Source organism: Bombyx mori, chromosome 11 (genome assembly GCF_030269925.1).
Source record: "Bombyx mori chromosome 11, ASM3026992v2".
NCBI classification, from domain to species: Eukaryota; Metazoa; Arthropoda; class Insecta; order Lepidoptera; family Bombycidae; genus Bombyx; species Bombyx mori.
Window position 1 is genome coordinate 1,432,145 of NC_085117.1, and position 21,030 is coordinate 1,453,174.

At 40.4% G+C, this 21,030-nt stretch overlaps 1 protein-coding gene across 1 annotated transcript; it reads left to right on the forward strand.

Moving 5' to 3' along the window:
• The first annotated feature begins 352 nt into the window (after window positions 1-352).
• On the forward strand, window positions 353-19,874 carry Y-fa (yellow-fa). Its single transcript, NM_001043959.1, is given in 13 exon segments — window positions 353-427; window positions 2,922-3,060; window positions 6,989-7,072; window positions 8,005-8,052; window positions 8,719-8,754; window positions 10,389-10,490; window positions 11,833-12,009; window positions 13,221-13,337; window positions 14,167-14,340; window positions 15,165-15,340; window positions 16,532-16,715; window positions 18,011-18,113; window positions 19,749-19,874. Coding segments are annotated over 12 exon segments (1,380 nt in total). The 5' UTR covers window positions 353-427; window positions 2,922-2,930; the 3' UTR covers window positions 19,798-19,874.
• Window positions 19,875-21,030: the final 1,156 nt, after the last annotated feature.

The following is a 21,030-nucleotide window of genomic DNA, read 5'->3' on the forward strand; positions in this document are numbered from 1 at the left end:
AGACATCTACAGCGTAAATGCGCCACCCACCTTGAGACATAAGTTCTAAGGTCTCAAATATAGTCACAACGGCTGCCCCCCCCCCCCCCCCTTCAAACCGAAGCGCATTATTGCTTCACGGCAGAAATAAGCAGGGTGGTGGTACCTACCGGTGCGGACTCTCAAGAGGTCCTACCACCAGTAAAAACCACCCGAACATAGAACACAAATCGATCCTCCCCCATGACATTAACGGGAAACGACTAACATGAGATATCGATAAACCATTATATCGATATAAGATCGCATCACTAATTCATAGGTCAAATCGAAGCAAATAAACAGCTTGTAGCAACATACCTCGCACCAGTCGATAGAATCACCTGCAAGGAACAAGACATCGATAAGACGTATAAGACTTCACTAAAATTAAATTAGTTATTAATCGGTAAGTTTATTGTATTTATTTAAACTTTAATTTTAATTATAATTCAAGAGGTGAAAAGCTGTTTGGTTTAAGAAACATCTTTGCTATTTTACACGAGAGCCATTTATAGTTTAAAATTTCGAGAAAATATCATAACGAATAAGAAAATTCTTCATATATTTGAACGGAGTAAACTTTATTGAAATTCAATTAAAAACATCGAGCCGTTGATGCTGATACCAAATAAAACAGACCTTTAATTCCCAAGACAAATGTCGCTTTGTAATCTATATATTAATACGTGAAGCAACAACTTTGTATCCCTTTTTACGAAAATTGCGCGGACGGAGGAGTACGAAATTTTCCACACTTATAGAGAATATAGAGAAGAAGTGCACAATGCTAATATTTTTTTTAAATAATGCATAAGAGATACATTAAATCAATAAAGAAAAAATGTGTGCGTGTACTAGTGTACACACGTAAGAAGTGAAACTTGTTTATGGCCTTATTTTTCGAAAAATGATCTACATGCAACTTTCTAGAAATTGGTTAAATAAAGTTAAATTAGATAAAGTTTAAACAAAAGGATTTTATTATCATAGACATGAATACAAAAAAGTTAAATTAGATAAAGTTTAAACAAAAGGATTTTATTATCATAGACATGAATACAAAACAGATGGCGCGTAACGGAAAAAAGTGACGCGTAACCGAAAAATGTGACGGTAAATTTTTTTCCAACGCCGATAAGGAAGTTTCACTTCAAAAACATTACACACACTACATACCATGTATTTGACGCACACACGCATGCATACTATTTATTGTCAAACTTTTGTTCTTGACGTCTGTTGTCAAATTGAGAATAGATTCAATATTGTTTGTCTTTGTTAATATTGAAGTGAAACTTCCTTATCGGCGTTGGAAAAAAATTTACCGTCACATTTTTCGGTTACGCGTCACATTTTTCCGTTACGCGCCATCTTTTTTGTATTCATGTCTATGATAATAAAATCCTTTTGTTTAAACTTTATCTAATTTAACTTTTTTGTATTCATGTCTATGATAATAAAATCCTTTTGTTTAAACTTTATCTAATTTAACTTTATTTAACCAATTTCTAGAAAGTTGCATGTAGATCATTTTTCGAAAAATAAGGCCATAAACAAGTTTCACTTCTTACGTGTGTACACTAGTACACGCACACATTTTTTTTTTATAGTGTAGTCTTGGCGAAATATGTGATTATAGTATGTGTACAAACTTACAATTCCAATTAATTATAGTCGAATTTCGACTACTGCGGGACCTCTAGTTATATTAATTATTAAATTATTAATTAAACAAATGCCGTTCGTCCCTCGATACTTACACTTTTTTTTTTTAATAATTACTTATTTTAAATACCTACACCATTAATTATTGTTCGTTCACTTAAAATTCGCTAAATACATTTAGAAGTCGTCGTGGCCTAAAGGATAAGACGTCCGGTGCATTCGTATGTAGCGATGCACCGGTGTTCGAATCCCGCAGGCGGGTACCAATTTTCCTAATGAAATACGTACTCAACAAATCTTCACGATTGACTTCCACGGCAAAGGAATAACATGTAATAAAAGTCCAATCTGCACGTAATTTGCGTAATTACTGGTGGTAGGACGTCTTATGAGTCCGCGCGAGTAGGTAGCACCGTCCTGCCTATTTCTGCCGTGAAGCAGTAATGAGAGTGTAAAACTGAGACCTCACAACTCATGTCTCTTGTTGATGTCTATGAAGAATAACTATTTAACGCCAGGACGGCTGTGAGCTAGATCACCCGTCTAAGCAATAATAAGTTTACATTTATTTACGTAGGATTATTGGAGGAAATAGTTTGTTTAAGGAGATGATGGGACCTCCCGTGCGTGGAAGGATACATCTTCTAGTTCGAAAGCGGTTACCGGAGCCCGTAGACATCTACAACGTAAATGCCGCCACCCACCTTGAAAAAAAAGTTCTAAGGTCTCAGTTTTAACAGGCCGCCCCACTCTTCAAACCGAAATGCGTTACTGCTTCACGGCAGAAACAGGCAGAGCGGTGGTACCTACCCGCGCGGACTCACAAGACTTCCTACCTACTACGTAATTAAGCTAATTAGGTATATTTTATTGCGTTTTCCTTGATTTTTGTGCAGTCGATGTAATTCATTCGAATTCATTAGTGAACATTTGTTAAGTATTTCATTAGACAAATGACATTTAATATTCTACGTCTTTATCGAGAAATTCCTCAAAAATCTCATTTTAAATAATCGATTTAGAGAGACATTCTCGGAGACGGTTTTCGTAAAAGCACATCCGAGCTTGCTCTCCGCTAGCTTTAAAGCCGCGAGCGCCCTTGAACAAAATGCAACATGACGCGTTTTATTGTTTTTGTTCTATTTCAAACTAACTAAACTGATATTACAGTGTCGTGTATTATAAATCAGTGCCAAAAAAAACACATTAAGATTTGGTTCTTTTTTTTTGCTTAGATCATCAAAATGAAGGTTTTCCTGTTGTTTTTGCTGCTCGCCGTCACTGCTTCCGGTCAGTTGATGAGCAGGAAAGTCGGGAAATTAACCGAAGTGTTCGCCTGGAAGCAACTGACTTATAACATACAAGGAAACCTGTGTGAGTAAATCTAGATGAGTCCTATACTACACTACTATAGACACAGTCCTCTGCAGCTCTGTACTGATCCCGAGCTCTTCTCGTGCACAAACAGACACAGATCCGACCTACATCCAGCCGAGAGTCCTATACTACACTACTATAGACACAGTCCTCTGCAGCTCTGTACTGATCCCGAGCTCTTCTCGTACACAAACAGACACAGATCCGACCTACATCCAGCCGAGAGTCCTATACTACACTACTATAGACACAGTCCTCTGCAGCTCTGTACTGATCCCGAGCTCTTCTCGTGCACAAACAGACACAGATCCGACCTACATCCAGCCGAGAGTCCTATACTACACTACTATAGACACAGTCCTCTGCATCTCTGTACTGATCCCGAGCTCTTCTCGTGCACAAACAGACACAGATCCGACCTACATCCAGCCGAGAGTCCTATACTACACTACTATAGACACAGTCCTCTGCAGCTCTGTACTGATCCCGAGCTCTTCTCGTACACAAACAGACACAGATCCGACCTACATCCAGCCGAGAGTCCTATACTACACTACTATAGACACAGTCCTCTGCATCTCTGTACTGATCCCGAACTCTTCTCATACACAAACAGACACAGATCCGACCTACATCCAGCCGAGAGTCCTATACTACACTACTATAGACACAGTCCTCTGCATCTCTGTACTGATCCCGAGCTCTTCTCGTACACAAACAGGCACAGATCCGGCCTACATCCAGACCAGAGTCCTATACTACACTACTATAGACACAGTCCTCTGCATCTCTGTACTGATCCCGAGCTCTTCTCGTACACAAACAGGCACAGATCCGGCCTACATCCAGCCGAGAGTCCTATACTACACTACTATAGACACAGTCCTCTGCAGCTCTGTACTGATCCCGAGCTCTTCTCGTGCACAAACAGACGCTGATCCGCCCTACATCCAGCCGAGAGTCCTATACTACACTACTATAGACACAGTCCTCTGCAGCTCTGTACTGATCCCGAGCTCTTCTCGTACACAAACAGACCAAAGATCAGACCTACATCTTGCCGAGAATTCTATATTACTATACTATAAAAACAGTCCTGTGCAATCAAAAATGTTAATGTTCTTAAAACAGGTTTATTTGCAACGTCATTTTATGATGGCAAAAACGTACAATAACTGATATTCATGAATAGTTGCATCGCAACAAAACTGTTTACATTTCAAGGCCAGAAAACATGTTATTAGTAGGTAAATATTATCTCATTCAATACACGGAATTCACTTAGTCCAGTGGCTCTCAAACATCGCGTCGCTGGCCCCTTCTAAAATACGTCGCTAGGCTTACAAATACAACATTTTTATGTTAGCTTGCCCTGGGGTATTTAATCTCCGTCATTTGTACAGGATAAAAATACAATGGTTTGCTAGATTTCAACTGTACAACAAAGTTTTTATAGATAAATAATTCAGTAAATGTCCCTAAATCTAACTAAGTTCGACTGTATAAGAATATGTATCTTGTACTGGTGGTAGGACCTCTTGTGAGTCCGCACGGGAAGGTTCCACCACCCTGCCAATTTCTGCTGTGAAGCAGTAATGCGTTTCGGTTTGAAGGGCGGGGCAGCCGTTGTAACTATACTGAGACCTTATAACTTATATCTCAAGGTGGGTGGCGCATTTACGTTTTAGATGTCTATGGGCTCCAGTAACCACTTAACACCAGGTGGGCTGAGCTCGTTCACCCATCTAAGCTATAAAAAAACTAAACATATTTGTTTATCTATTGATTCACTTGGACAAGATTAATCATAACAACGGTCCTTCGCAACATTACACAATATATCTACATATTAAAGGCATCTTCGTTTTTAAAACCATTGTATTTTATAAAGTACTAGCTGACCCGGCAAACGTTGTGTTGCCTTAAATAAGATTTCTAGGGAAATTCTACTGTAGAAAAAAAACCTCATTTAACCACATAATACCTCATTATAAACAAAAAAAAATATCCAAAAAATTAAAATAAAAAATAAATGTTTGGGGTGGACAACCCTTTTCACTTAGGGGTATGAAAAATAGATAGTAGCCGATTCTCAGACCTACTGAACATACTATTGATACACAAATAAAACCAAAAAAAACATGGCTGAAAAATGTATAATATTGTATAGCTCTCAAATTATATATTAAGTGTATAATCTATGATGTATAGTGAGTAAGTAAGACAGGAGACCGGCTTCGTCCTCATCCCTACTACGTGATGTTTGCTGGATGAGTGGTGACACCTGGCGGGGATAGCTGATCAATTGATAGTTGATCAGTAGTCGACCGGCGAGGGCGGGAGATCAAATTCAATTTAAAAAAAAACATAATTAAAGGAACTTGAAATTATAAACTCTGAATCAGAATTTATCGTACTACAATTATAAAATTTGATTGCCATCTTGCAACCTTATTGCAGATCTGTGCATAGAAAAAAAAATATTAATCGGGGTGGAAAAATAGGGGTTGATTATATAAGAGTGAAAATTGAGAGTAATATGATTTTTTTATTTTAAGTCATAACAAAATAAAATAAAAAACTTGCCAAAAAAAAATAGTTTATAATTAACAAATAAAAAATAGCGGTTGATCATAGAGGGGTGAAAAATTGAGAGTAACATCAGATTTTTTATTTTAATTCATGACGAAATAAAGATAAAAATGAAAATCTTGCCAAAAAATTAAAGTTTATAATTAACAAATAAAAAATAGGGGTTGATCGTAGAGGGGTGAAAATTTCAGAGTAATATGAATTTTTTTATTCTAAGTCATGACAAAATAAAAACAACATTCTTGCAAAAAAATTTAAAGTTTTTAATTAGCAAATAAAAAATAAGGGTTGAGGGATGAAAATTTAGGGTTGTATGTATTTTTGTATGCTGTATCATAAAAAAATAAAAACCAAAGTTTTTGTCTAAAAAATAAAAAATTAAATTTAGGGGTGGACCACCCTTAACATTTAGGGGGATGAAAAATAGATGTTGGCCGATTCTCATAGATACTGGAGAAGCACAAAAAATTTCATCAAAATCGGTCAAGCCGTTTCGGAGGAGTATGGCAACGAAAACTGTGACACGAGAATTTTATATATTAGATTTCATTACTGTTAATTTGTTTTTATTTTAATCGTTTATTGGATATTTTAGATTTCTTTTTTAATTCTCCGAAATTCGGTCAAGGTATCAGTGGAACGGTTGTGTTACAACTGCTAACAATATATTTCGAATGGCTTATTATGTTACATACACAAAGCATACTCAGTAAGTTATGCCTACTGAGTTTCTCGCCGGATCTTCTCAGTGGGTCGCGTTTCCGATCCGGTGGTAGATTCTGCGAAGCACGGCTCTTGCTAGGGCCAGTGTTAGTAACACTCCCGGTTTGAGCCCCGTGAGCTCACCTACACGTCAAGGAGAAGCTGATATAGCCTCTTAAGGCTATCAGCATAGGTAGGAGAAAAAAAAAGCTCTTGTGATTAAGCTAGGAGCAAGGTCTTAAATGGATGGTCCTTAAATGACAAATAAGGATTTTTCTTAGACAAGTTCAGTAACCTGTCATTCAATGAACAAGAATAATTCAGTCACATATAGTATAATAATATTTAAAATATTAATTTAAATAGGGATATTAAAGTCTTTAAATATTTTTGAAGTGTAACTTCTTTAGACGCGTTGAGAGTAAAATTTAACTCGCGACAGATTCGTTACGGCTAGAGAGAAAAGATACGATTTGGCAAGAGCGAGAGTGAGAAAATAGACAGAGCCTCTCGCGAACCACTCGACCGTGGAGACAGGGAGAGGACAAAGCGAGCTACCATACCAACAACCATAACTTTTGCTCAATTATCCGTCTTTAACAACATTTTAAATTAAAATAACACTTTTCAGTTTTAGAAGATCGATTCGCTACTGACACTGACAGAAGGAGGAGACAAACTGACAGCGGATTCAGACAAGACAATCGGAATCAGCGTAAGTGATTTGTTGGATTTCTTGAAGTCGTCGTGGCCTAAGGGAAAATACGTCCGGTGCATTCGTGTCGAGCGATGCACCGGTGTTCGAATCCCGCAGGCGGGTACCAATTATTCTAATGAATTACGTACTCAATAAATATTCACGATTGACTTCTACGATGAAGGAATAACATCGTGTAATAAAAAATGAAACCCGCAAAATTATAATTTGCGTAATTACTAGTGGTAGGAACTCTTGTGAGTTCGCTCGGGTAGGTACCACCGCCCTGCCTGTTTCTGCCGTGAAGCACTAATGCGTTTCGGTTTGAAGGGTGGGGCAGCCGTTGTAACTATACTGAAATCTTAGAGCTTATATCTCAAGGTGGGTGGCGCATTTATGTTATAGATGTTTATGGGCTCCTGTAACCACTTAACACCAGGTGGGCTATGGTCTCGTCCATAAATTTATGCATAAAATAATAAAATCGTAAAAATTTTGTGGTATCTGATGTGGTACCTACCCGTGTGGACTTACAATACGTCCTACCACCAGTTACTACACGATATTATAACTGTAAAACTGTTTTAATTACTTCTACGACTCGCTAGAACCGACTGAAATGCTAAGCTAAACCTCTCGTCCCAGCGGTAGCGATAAAAGATAACTCCAGTACCTTAACACGCTGACTGCGTTATGCTGCTTAAAAAGCCCTATGCGCGACTGCCCTCTAGTGCGGCAGTTAAAATCGCGTTCTTTCGCTCTGTGCGAGAGGCGTCTACATACACACTTCTATCAGTGTGTGCATATTCAATAACGATTCTTTGTGAGGCCTATCAGACCTCATACGCACTGTGAAGAAGTCCAATCTTGCCTCGAAAAGGTCTCATACGCACGGGCTAAAAGTCCCTCAAAAATGATCCTGCAGTTAACGTGTTAATTTATTTTGACAGTATCAAATCGCGGAGATCTACCCCTCAGGCCGAGTTGGAATCTATTCAGTAAGTGCCGTATTTTTTTGATATTCTTGTTTATAAAAATAAAAAAGTACATCAATTTGAAATATGACTAGGGTCTGTCATCAGCGATGTCTCGTCATTACGGATCCTCTCGATCCATTAACGGTGCTTTTAGGTACCACAAGCACCGGTCACCGTCCCCGTCGAACGCGTCGCTTACGACGAAGGGCTCGACGAGTATATTAACACATATTATAGCCCACTCAGTTTCTCGCCGGATCTCCTTAATAATTGGATAAAATGTTATTGATTTTAGGCTTTGTCCTCTGCTCTGCTGCTTTATTGAGTTAATGTATATTTTATGCATTATTTAAAAAAAATATTAGCATTGTGCATTTCTTCTCTATATTCTCTATAAGTGTGGAAAATTTCATACTCCTCCGTCGGCGCAATTTTCGTAAAAAGGGATACAAAGTTTTTGCTTCACGTATTAATATATAGATTATCTCCTCGTCCCTCCCGCTCTCCTACTCCGCATCTCCCACTCCCCCTCTCCCTCTCCTAATAGCATTGCAAGGTTCGAAGTTCGAATCACCTTTCTCTGGAATGACCTGAACTTCATCGCGAAATGTTTACCATGTGGTTTTCCGTGTGGCCACGCGAAAGTTGCGGGAACCGTCAATATTAAAATGCTGCTAATCATTACAGGACCCGAAATCGTGAGACCATTCGTGAAGCCTGTCGGTGAGTTTATTTTGTTCTATTTACCGTTTTAATTAATTTGATTTGGACATTTCGTTTGTAGATGACACAGAGCTGTGACACAGTGGAGTTAATTATAGGGTTGATACGTGGGAGAAATGATCTTTGCGAAAGTATTAATCATTGCAGTAATTTTTTTTTTTATTGCTTAGATGGGTGGACGAGCTCACAGCCCACCTGGTGTTAAGTGGTTACTGGAGCCCATAGACATCTACAACGTAGACGCGCCACCCACCTTAAGATACAAGTTCTAAAGTCTCAGTATAGTTACAACGGCTGCCCCACCCTTCAAACCGAAACGCATTACTGCTTCACGGCAGAAATAGGCAGGGTGGTGGTACCTACCCGCGCGGACTCACAAGTGGTCCTACCACCAGTAAATTCCAAGTAGAGTTGATACGTGGGAGAAATGATCTTTGCAAACGCATTAACTATCGCAGTGATTCCAAGTGATATGGGTGAACTCTCTGACATTTATCTGTCGAAAGACATTGCTTAATGTTGTTAAGCAAGGGAGTTATTTCTGGATTTTTCGTACGCAGTAGGAATGACCTCTGAACAAGCATTAACGATGTCCAATACAAGCTTTAAGTGCGTAATAGTTATGTTAGGATGTGCATAGTTAGAAACAATTAGCCTATATCTATACTAATATATAAATCTACAGTGGTTTTTACGGATGTTCCGTTATAACTACTGAACCGTGCATCCGATTGACTTGAAACTTGGTATCCATGTAGAAAATACACGTACTTAATGGATAGGTTAATATGTATATGTGTGTTGGACTCCCTAATAATAATGACAATAAATAATAATGTCAATTTTAAATGCCCAGCGAAGCGGGCGAGTACGGCTAGTCTATATATATAAAAATGAATTGCTGTTCGTTAGTCTCGCTAAAACTCGAGAACGGCTGGACCGTTTTGGCTAATTTTGGTCTTAAATTATTTGCGGAAGTCCAGAGAAGGTTTAAAACGTAGATAAATATGAAAATGCTGGAATTAAATAAAAATAACAATTTTGTTTTTCCTTTGATGTGTCCCCGTCGGTCGGATTCTTTTTGTTTGTTTTATTTTATACAAAAGCTTATTAATCTCTTTTATTTATCGATTGAGGCACTACGAAGTCTGCCGGGTCAGCTAGTCTTTTATAATTTTAAATTAACATTATACCTTGACAGCGTAACTAAGCGCTCGCGACATATTAGTTCGCACAGACAATCATAGAGAAGTTGTTCACAGAACTATACCTCATTAACAAGTTACTTCTTCTTCTATATCGTTCCCTCACTACTGAGGATCGCGACCACACGCGACGTGCTTCCAATGTGCTCGATCATGGGTGGCATGGACTGCATGGTACAGACTACCACCAAGTGCTTCTCTTGCTAGATCTGAGCATCTGGCTGGTGTTCTGCCCACGGCGCGCTTGCCCTCTATACGACCCGTAATTATGAGCTTCTCTAATTCATGTCTGGGAGACCGCATGATGTGTCCGAAGAAGCTCATAACACGTTCCCGGCAGATGGAAGAGAGCCTTTTTCGGATGTCTAGCTGCCTTAGAATGGACTCGTTTGTTCTCAACAAGTTACTTATAGATTATTATTATTGCAGAGAACGAAACAGGAAGATTCTTCGTTCAATATAACAATGTGCCAATGGGCGTTGAAAAGGTTGGCGACAGATTGTTCATTACAGTCCCTAGACGGAGATATGGTAAGCTTATCAGCCATTAACTCTAACTGTATATATATATATGTGTGTGTGTGAGGAAACTCGCAAAGTAATTGTCATTGACTTGAAGACGTCCAATTAACTTGATAATTTGCAAACGACGTATCCAGGGCCGATAAAGATACAAAATATTTGGCTTAAGCGACATTTCGCTTAACAAGCGACATTTATCTTTGTAATTAAAGGTCTTATTCGGTATCAGCATCAACAGTTAGATATTTTAAATTGGAATTCAGTAAAGTTTACACCATTGAAATGGATGAAGAAGTTATTTTGTTATGATATTATAATTTGCGTAATCACTGGTGGTAGGACCTCTTGGGAGTCCGCACGGGTAGGTAGGTACCACCGCCCCGCCTATTTCCGCCGTGAAGCAGTAATGCGTTTCGGTTCGAAGGGTGGGGCAGCCGTTGTAACTATACTGAGACCTTAGAACTTATATCTCGAGGTGGGAGGCGCATTTACGGTGTAGATGTCTATGGGCTCCAGTAACCACTTTGGGCTGTGAGCTCGTCCATCCAACTAAGCAATAAAAAAAAAAGATATTTACTGGTGGTAGGACCTCTTGTGAGTCCGCGCGGGTAGGTACCACCACTCTGCCTATTTCTGCCGTGAAGCAGTAATGCGTTTCGGTTTGAAGGGTGGGGCAGCCGTTGTAACTATACTTGAGACCTTAGAACTTCTATCTCAAGGTGGGTGGCGCATTTACGTTGTGGATGTCTATGGGCTCCAGTAACCACTTAACACCAGGTGGGCTGTGAGCTCGTCCACCCATCTAAGCAATAAAAAAAAAAAAAAAAAAAAAAAAATATTTTTTCCAAATTTCAAACTGCAAATGGCTATCCTGTAAATTTACAAAAATGTCGCTTATACCAAATAGCCTTTCCCCCCTTGATGTATTATTACTCCGGTGTAATAATCTTGTCAGGATTGCGAGGATTTTTAAAATAATTAGATAAATTTTTTGTTCGGTTTATTGATTTGTATTGAGGTATTAAGTTTCATTATAGTATATTTGGTTATATTCTGAAGCTACCCGTCAGGACAAATGCCATCAAAAGTACCAAGCTTTGAATCCCAAAGACCGCGACAGGACGTATTACTTACACTTGTCTTAAAATCATTTATGTTTATAGCGGTTTGCGGTAGGCAGCGGCTTGGCTCTTACAGTAACCACTTACCATCAGGTGGGCCGTATGCTCGTCTGCCTACAAGGGCAATTAAAAAAAAACTAGATGACATGCTAGTCAGCGCTACATTTTTCATAAAGCATACCTAAAAAAACCTTCAATTCGTGATCTTATCACAACTTCTTCTTCTGCAGGTATACCATCCACGTTAAATTACGTAGATCTAACGACGGACTCCAACACACGGTCGCCGGCTTTGAGACCTTACCCTAGCCTGAGGGAGGGTAGTTCTCTGGTGTCTGTTTATAGAACAAGAGCTGATGAATGCGGCAGACTCTGGATGGTGGATACTGGAAGACTGGAGATACCTGGTGAGTGATAGTGAGTGGAGATACTGATTGACCACGGCGAACTCACTGCCAAATAAAATCGATGCTAAGTAGAAGGAGTAAATAAACAAACAAACTTAAAACATGAGATTTAAGTAATCGAACCATTCAAATCCAAAGCTTCAAACCGGTTCGTCAATAATAGACAGAATCGTGGTATACTTTGAGAGCTCTGCCCCATCCATATAAGAGAATAATAGAGGAATATTTGTTTTTATTAAGCTACCTTATAAAGCTAATTAACCCTTTGTCTATCGTGTAGATCACCGGTGCCCTACGCGACGCACTGAACTAAATATGTCGATTTCTGTTACTAAGGCGCTTAAGGATTGTCTAACTTTTGTTTGTTAATGTACGCTTTAGTGTTTTAGGTCTCTTAGAAATAGATTCATTCTCAGTATCTTTGGATTCATCTTTCCCAAAGTCTCCAGATATCCCGACGCCTTATTAAGAAAATGGAAGAGAAAAATCGAAACAATTATATCAATGCGTAACCGACGACGGTGACTGACACGGTAGTCAAAGGGTTAATGGTAGAATCTCCAGACTCGTAAAATAGTGAGAATCCGCTGACCGGGTAATCAATAAACGAGTTCTCAATTGTCTTAAAAACAGAATCAATGCTATCAATGCGTTTGTCGTCGTGGCCTAAAGGATAAGACGTCCGGTGAATTCGTATGTAGCGATGCACCGGTGTTCGAATCCCGTAGGGGGATACCAATTTTTCTAATGAAATACGTACTCAACAAATGTTCACGATTGACTTCCACGATGAAGGAATAACATCGTGTAATAAAAACCAAACCCGCAAAATTATAATTTGCGTAATCACTGGTGGTAGGACCTCTTGGGAGTCCGCACGGGTAGGTACCACCGCCCCGCCTATTTCCGCCGTGAAGCAGTAATGCGTTTCGGTTCGAAGGGTGGGGTAGCCGTTGTAACTATACTGAGATCTTAGAACTTATATCTCGAGGTGGGTGGCGCACTTACGTTGTAGATGTCTATGGACTCTGATAACCACTTAACACCAGGTGGGCTGTGAGGACGTTCACCCATCTATGCAATAAAAAAAAGAACCACGAAAAGCCACGTCCGGCGACTTTGTTACATCTACCCACACCCGTGTCTTTTCACGGATTTTATTTTCCTACCTAGCTACCTATTTCCTACCTTCATTTTCAATAACATTTCAGACAATCACCAGCAAGTACAGCCACCGGCGATCGTGGTCTTCGATTTGAATACCGACAGAGAATTATTCAGATACCAGTTCAAAAGCTCTGACATACCGGCCGAGAACACTCCAACAGGTGAACTTTATGCTTTCTTAATGCCAAAGCTTAAGTGGCGTATAATTTACATTTACGTGCGACATTGGATTATTCAAGAAAAGAGCATATTCTTACCTGAAGGGTAGGCAACGCACTGGCGTAAACGCTGGTGACCGTGGGCGGCGGTGAACTTACCATCAGGTGACCCGTCTTGCTCGTTTACCTATTAGTTGTTATAAAAAAAAAAAAAATGTTCTTAATTCTATGTATTTCCGAAGCCGTAATTTGTAGCCAGTTTGAATATATCGAGGGATGAAAGGTGAGCTGTGAGCTCGTCCACCCATCAAGCAATAAAAAAAATTGATTTTTATTGAAGCTTTGCAGGAGAGCTACTTAAAGCTTGAAATCTGGAAAAAATATCATAACAGAAAAACTTCTTCACTTCGTTACAAATTTTTTTTTTTTCATAATTTTGATCCAATATTTTTATTTTAAATTTAAAATATCTATATATATTTTTTATAAAAATAATCTGAATTCATTTTCAAAGGAATTGAAATAATTTTGTCTTTACTTTTTCGAGTCTCTGAAATTTTGGCTTTTCAAAAATTTTGCTGCCCCTCTAATTATGGTTATCTGCGGGGTATGACTAGATAATCTGCCTTTACACCAGTAATGCAAACTTAGCGGTGGTAGGACCTCTTGTGAGTCCGCTGCCTATTTCTTCCGTGAAGCCGTTGTATAAAATGGAGACTTATAACTCATTTCCCAAGGCGGATAGCAGCATTGAGGTAGACGATGTCTATGAACTCCAGTCTTATTTCCCCATAACTTAAACTTGATGTATGATTTTTGCTCACACACACAGGACTGGCATCGATAACGATCGACACGAAGTCGGGCTGCGATACGGCTCACGCTTACGTCCCGGACCTGACCACATACGGCATCATCGTGTACTCGTTGAGGGACAACGACAGCTGGAGAATATCGCACAGCTACTTCCATTTCAATCCGATAGCGGGCAACTTGAACATCGCCGGTGAGTTCGTAACGCGTCGTCGTGGCCTAAAGGATAAGACGTCCTGTGCATTCGTGTGTAGCGATGCATTGGTGTTCGAATCCTGCAGGCGGGTACCAACTTTACTGGTGGTAGGACCTCTTGTGAGTCCGCGCGGGCCTGCCTATTTCTGCCGTGAAGCAGTAATGCGTTTCGATTCGAAGGGTGGAGCAGCTGTTGTACTGTAAAAACTGAGATCTTAGAACTCGTGTCTCAAAGTAGGCGGCGGCATTTACGTTGTAGATGTCTATGGGCTCTGATAACCACTTAGCACCAGGTGGGCTGTGAGCACGTTCACCCAACTATGCAATAAATAAATAAAAGCACGAAAAGCCACGTCCGGCGACTTTGTTACATCTACCCATACCCGTGTCCTTTCGCGGACCCTAAATGCTTAATAATTCACCGTTATTACACATTTAAGACATGAAGCAACACTAAATTGACATAATCAAACAATTCGCACACAGCTGGTGGTAGGACGTCTTGTGAGTCCGGGCGGGTAGGTACCACCACTCCGGCTATTTCTGTCGTGAAGCAGTAATGCGTTTCGGTTCGAAGGGTGGAGCAGTCCACCTCGTCCTTTTCGACTCTCCATCTGCAAAGCCATCTGTGTGGTTAGTGCGAGTTTTTTAACGTTCCCGATAGCGTAAAAGTTAACTCATATTTGTATGGAATGGGAACGTTTGCCTACGTTTGCCGCTAGGGGCGCTGTTCCAACTGCACACAAAATTGGGTTAACTTTTACGCTATCGAGTACGTTAAAAAGCTCGCACTAAGAGTACTGAATACTGTATTCATTTCAGGCCAGTCGTTCCAATGGAGCGACGGAATATTCAGTCTGACTATAAAGAAGACGGAAGACAGATGCGACACGGCCTACTTCCATCCTTTGATCAGCACGCACGAGTTCGCTGTCTCCACGTGCCTCCTGAATAACCGCACCGCGTCCTCAGACAGCGACTACTGGACCAGATACTCAGTGAGTTGGATCACGCGTAGAATCCTTTGACAGTCCCAAACTAGAGGTTTCAATTAGTTAAAATAGGTATGGCGTATCTACGAGCTGGTGATTTATTGACTGTTTAATATCTGTGAAAGTGCGCAGATGTGAGGAAGTGAAACAAAACCGCTGGATGTAACTTCTCGGGATCCTCCAAAAAGTCCACTGAAAAAATCTCAGTAAATGACTACCATTTTACTGAGATTATAATATACTAGCGACCCGCCCTCGCTTCGCTTCGGAAACATTAAAACACATATGAAATAAAAAAAATAAAATTTTTTTTTAAAAAAAAGTAGCCTATGTTCATCAGGTACAATGTCGGCTTCTAATGGAAAAAGAATTTTTCAAATCGGTTCAGTAGTTTCGGAGCCTATTCGAAACAAACAAACAAACAAATCTTTCCTCTTTATAATATTAGTATAGATTTCATCCCATATTATCTCATCTCATTTCATTTAATTTCATACCAGTTGATTAAAGTCTCAAGTTAATCATCTTCATTCCCTTTTATTTCATTTCATTTCACTCCATATTAACATTTTTCATAAAAATAAGAATATAAAATAAAATACGACATGATTTTTTTTTTTTATTGCCTTTGTTGGCAGACGGGCATACGGCCCACCTGATGGTGAGTGGTTACCGTCGCCCATGGACTTCAGCAATGCAAGGGGCAGAGCCAAGTCGCTGCCTACCATAAGTCTACTTACCAGGTCATAAAATCCCTTAAAAAAAAAACAAAATGTGTGCAATTCACACGTGGTAGAAGTGAAACCTTCCAAAATTAAAATACAATTATCCTAAACGTCTTAAGTACCTATATGTAAAATTTTGTCATTAGTAAATAATTGTAAGGTAGCGCCCTCTGTGAATTGATATTTTAATTTCAAGTATAATCCTAAATTAAAATTCACTACAAGAGCTTTCATACACACGTTAGTATTAAAAAATCTCACAGATGGCGCTGTATTAAATAGTATGTATATTTCTGTCTCATTCTTTGCTGGCTTCATCCTACACATTTTTGTATTTGTGTCTCTTACCTGTCGTTTTTTCCGTTGCATCCGGTTTGAAATCACAACGATTCTAAAGAAGTTTTCACTTCAATAATTTTCAATCAATCAATCCGTCAATCAATCGAATCGATTGAAATCGCGCTTCTTTCAGATAGTCGGTGAACGCGGCCCAAACAGTCAATCTACCATGCATGCCCATGACGCGGAGACCAACGTAATGTTTTACGCCGAAGTCGGCCGGGACGCCTTCTCCTGCTGGAACACTGCGAAGCCCCTGACGCCGAGCAACGTGGAAATACTAGCCAAAGACGCCATAAGGCTGAGCTATCCTTCAGGTACTCAAATCTAATACATTTTTAATTGTCTTAGGTCGGTATTATAACAAAAGGACACAAAGAAAGTATTTTATTTAAGACGAACACAAAATATAGAATGAAGGAGAAAATAAACAAGGAATAGATAGTCCGAGCAACACAGGCAGGTATACGAAACAAGAAGCAATAATTAAAAAGGCGTAGCACGGAATGGTACCCACAGACACAGCCCACTGAGTTTCTCGCCGGATCTTCTCAGTGGGTCGCGTTTCCGATCCGGCGGTAGATTCTGCGAAGCACGGCTCTTGTTAGCATCACTCCGGTTTGAGACCCGTGAGCCCCCCTACACGTTAGGGCGAAGCTGATATAGCCACTCAAGTCTATCAGCATAGGTAGGGAAAAAAAGTGAATACATATTTGTTTGTACGTACTTCATTAGAAAAATTGGTACCCGCCTGCGGGATTCGAACACCGGTGCATCGCTCAAGACGAATGCACCGGACGTCTTATCCTTTAGGCCACGACGAGTTACAGCAGTTTTAAACAGAGTTAATTGTGCTAGATTGAAATATTTAATATTTTTTGTGGGTTGTCTAGTTAAAAGATGTGCAATATTTAAAACCTCAATTATTTATTTTTAATTATTATTTACGTAACAAATATTTTTTCCTTCTTAATGTATATCCTAGTCTTATAGTTTGTAGCGCTGTTTTTAAAATCCTAATTGCTACTGTGGCGCCACTTTAATTGACACCTTTTCAGAGAACACTTTTTAATGCATTGGGCTGATCCTTCTTACTCTACCCTCCATAGTTGCGTGTATTTTTAAGCTATTGCATAGCTTTTATCGCGGGCTTTGAGCGCGGCGACTGAATCAAGAAATTCCATAACGAAAATAAAACCTAACACCCCCACTCCGCCTACCATGTAGCTCGCGTTCAACACATTCACACGTTGCGCTTGTGTAGTGTTTGTGAATAACCGCGCGGCGTGACGTCGCACTGCATGCGCATCATGAAAAGTCTACCCATCCCTCTCTCGCGCGGTCTAGCTTATGAGTGTGAAGGGGACAGTTAATGTTTTGCTTTTGTTAATGTTTATAAATATAACGTGGTCTTATTTTATATTGTTTTAATATTAAATCGATTTTGTCTAATTATAATCGCATAAGTTGATAAAAAAATGCTATGCAATAGCTTTACCGCGGCAGTGGCGAGTGCCACACATATTCTTATTATAGTTGTTTGTTTAATCTGCTTTTTTTTTCCCGCTAAGTCTACTTCGATAACAATTATACTCTATATTTCTTTTGACAGATCTTCACATAACAGACGGCGAGGTGTGGTTAATGGCGAATTCGTTGCCGCGCTTCGGTTATGCTAGGCTCGACACGAACGAATATAACTTCTTTATTTACAGGTAAATGTCTTGATTATATACAGTTCAATGTTTGGGGGTCATTAGCCATAGGCTATTATTGGCCGAAGTGAAATTATGAGGTTCTTGGTAGAGTGATAGCTGGACTTGTGTTGCGTACTGGTGGTAGGACCTCTTGTGAGTCCGCACGGGTAGGTACCACCGCCTTGCCTACTTCTGCCGTGAAGCAGTAATGCGTTTCGGTTTGAAGGGTGGGGCAGCCGTTGTAACTATACTGAGACCTTAGAACTTATATCTCAAGGTGGGTGGCGCATTTACGTTGTAGATGTCTATGGGCTCCAGTAACCACTTAACATCAGGTGAGCTGTGAGCTCGTCCACCCATATAAGCAATAAAAAAATAGCGTAGTTACCGACACCCACCATGAGACATGAGGTCTATTGTCTGAATTGTATATTCATTGTGCAAATTACACAATTTTTTGAGTTTGCATTTTATTTCATGTAGTTAGGTCCTAATAGCAGAAAGATTTCATGTGAATGCCTCAAATACATAATTGATATTGTGGCGGGTAGCTATCATAGACTTAATTAACATCCGAATCTCACATTTTCAAGATTAGCTCTGAGGAATTGTTTGAGATGATACCATCATCTCGTTTTTACCATCGCATCGCCCGCCACTGGAGTAGAGTTCATCCATACTACCTGGAGCCACTGCGGTCATTCACAGTGCGTTTCCAGTGATCAGTTTTGCCACGTACCATCCGGCTTTGGAATGAGCTCCCCTCCACGGTGTTTCCCGAGCGCTATGACATGTCCTTCTTCAAACGAGGCTTGTGGAGAGTACTTAACGGTAGGCAGCGGCTTGGCTCTGCCCCTGGCATTGCTGACCTCCATGAGCGACGGTAACCACTCATCATCAGGTGGGCCGTACGCTCGTCTGCCTACACGGCAATAATAAAAAAAAGCTTGCATATATATACAAGTTCCGAACAACAACATTCGGATAGTTGGTCTACCGAAGAATTACACCTGCTCGCTGAAAAATCGTCCCTTTGAGGTTATCTTTACAAAATAAAAATAAAAAAAGTATACCCGCCTGCGGGATTCGATCACGGGAATTGTTGCATCGCTTTAGTAGATCGACCTTCTTAACCTTTAAGCCTTCGTCAAACAGAACGCGTAATTAGCGCGCGTCACAGCGCTAAACTGACGCCGCGCTATGACGCCGAGACGTGTTGTACTTCTATGGTAACATACCGTCAAACAGAGCCCCAGCGCTATAAGTACGCAGCGCTCTGTCGCGGCGTTAGGACGCTTTGACGTCAGGCGTTGTAATTTTTTACAAAATTTATTTTAGAGTCCGAGTGAATGTGTATTAACATACTAGATAATGCCCGAAAAAATGATATAAATAGTTAGAAAATACCCATGCTTATACAGTGCCAATCTGAATCACTCAACATCTTAATACTTTTAAATTTTCACACTGCTATCGAAAGGCACTATGATTTGGAGAATGCGTTGCGTCAAGGAGCGTTGGACTCATCTAGTCAATTTGAAGAGCGCGACGTTAAGTACGCGACGCTATGTAGGTACGCGTTCTGTTTGACGAAGGCTTTAGGCCGTGACATCTTCATATTATTACACAAAAATTATTTTATTTATCCAACAGGGCGAACATTAGAGACGCTATTTACGGGACAACATGCAGCGGACGTTAGTATTTTAAATTTATAACATCGAATGAACAACAGTACGGAGAAATAAATTGTAATTTTTATTAAATAAAAAATAATCATTAATTACACTTTGTTTTATTTCCACTCCTTCGATTTGCTTTTTGCAACATTGTGTTCTATGTGCATTACGATCTGAGGTATCTCACATTTTAAAAAAGGGTGCTTATGTACTTATGTACGCGCGTAAAAAGTTATACGTTATTGGAGTTTACTCCTTTAGAATCGATTTACATATATAGGCCCGGGGTATGAAAATTATGGGGACCAAAATCGTACTAGCATGTCACACGAAATGCGTTATGCGCCTGATTGGCTCCTGATTGCGTGATTCGTGCGCGCGCCAATCAAAATCGTACTAGCATGTCACACGAAATGCGTTATGCGCCTGATTGGCTCCTGATTGCGTGATGCGTGCGCGCGCCAATCAGGAGCCAACGCGCGGCCGCGTTATCGCAGGTGACGCCGGGCTGCTGCGCCGGCAGTCCGCCACAAAGCCTCGTTTTTTTTTTTTTTTTTTTTATGATTGAATCTTTACTGGTGGCCCGAAGGCCTTTCCAGTTTCACCAGGACAGGTGGGCGAGCAAAGGCTCAGCCAAGAGGGGTGGGATTTGCTAACAACTGCCCGAGCGCCTCCGAAGGAGACCTAACAACTCAAGAGCAATTGTTTCGCGAATGAATCTACTACCGGATCGGAATCGCGACCCGCTGAGAAGATCCGGCGAGAAACTCAGCGGGCTGATGCATGGGTTAGGTTGCACGTCGACCTCTTTGTCGAGTTCGACGAGTACGGTTACCGGGGTCCCTAAGCCTGCCCCTAGTATTAGAGCTGAAGGCATCTAATGCAAAGGTTATTGGATCTGATGGATCCGTAAGGACGTGTCTAGGGCGTCGACGGTGACTGGCTCCTGCATGATCAGGATTCGGGGAGTAGTCAGCGGCGGCAACGATAAGGCGATTATCATGACGCATAGCCTTATCGAAGTATCGTTCCGACGCTGACTTCATGTATTTCCGAATTGATTCGAGGCCCAGGTCGTCGTGTAGGTCAACGTTCCTCACGAACCACGGAGCCCCGACAGCTAACCTGCAAAAGCGGGATTGTAGGGATTGGAGGGTGTCTATGTGTGTGCGGGCCGCGTGAGCGAACACCACACTCGCGTAAGTCATGACGGGCCTAATGCAAGTTTTGTAAAGTGTCACCTTGTTCCGAAGGGA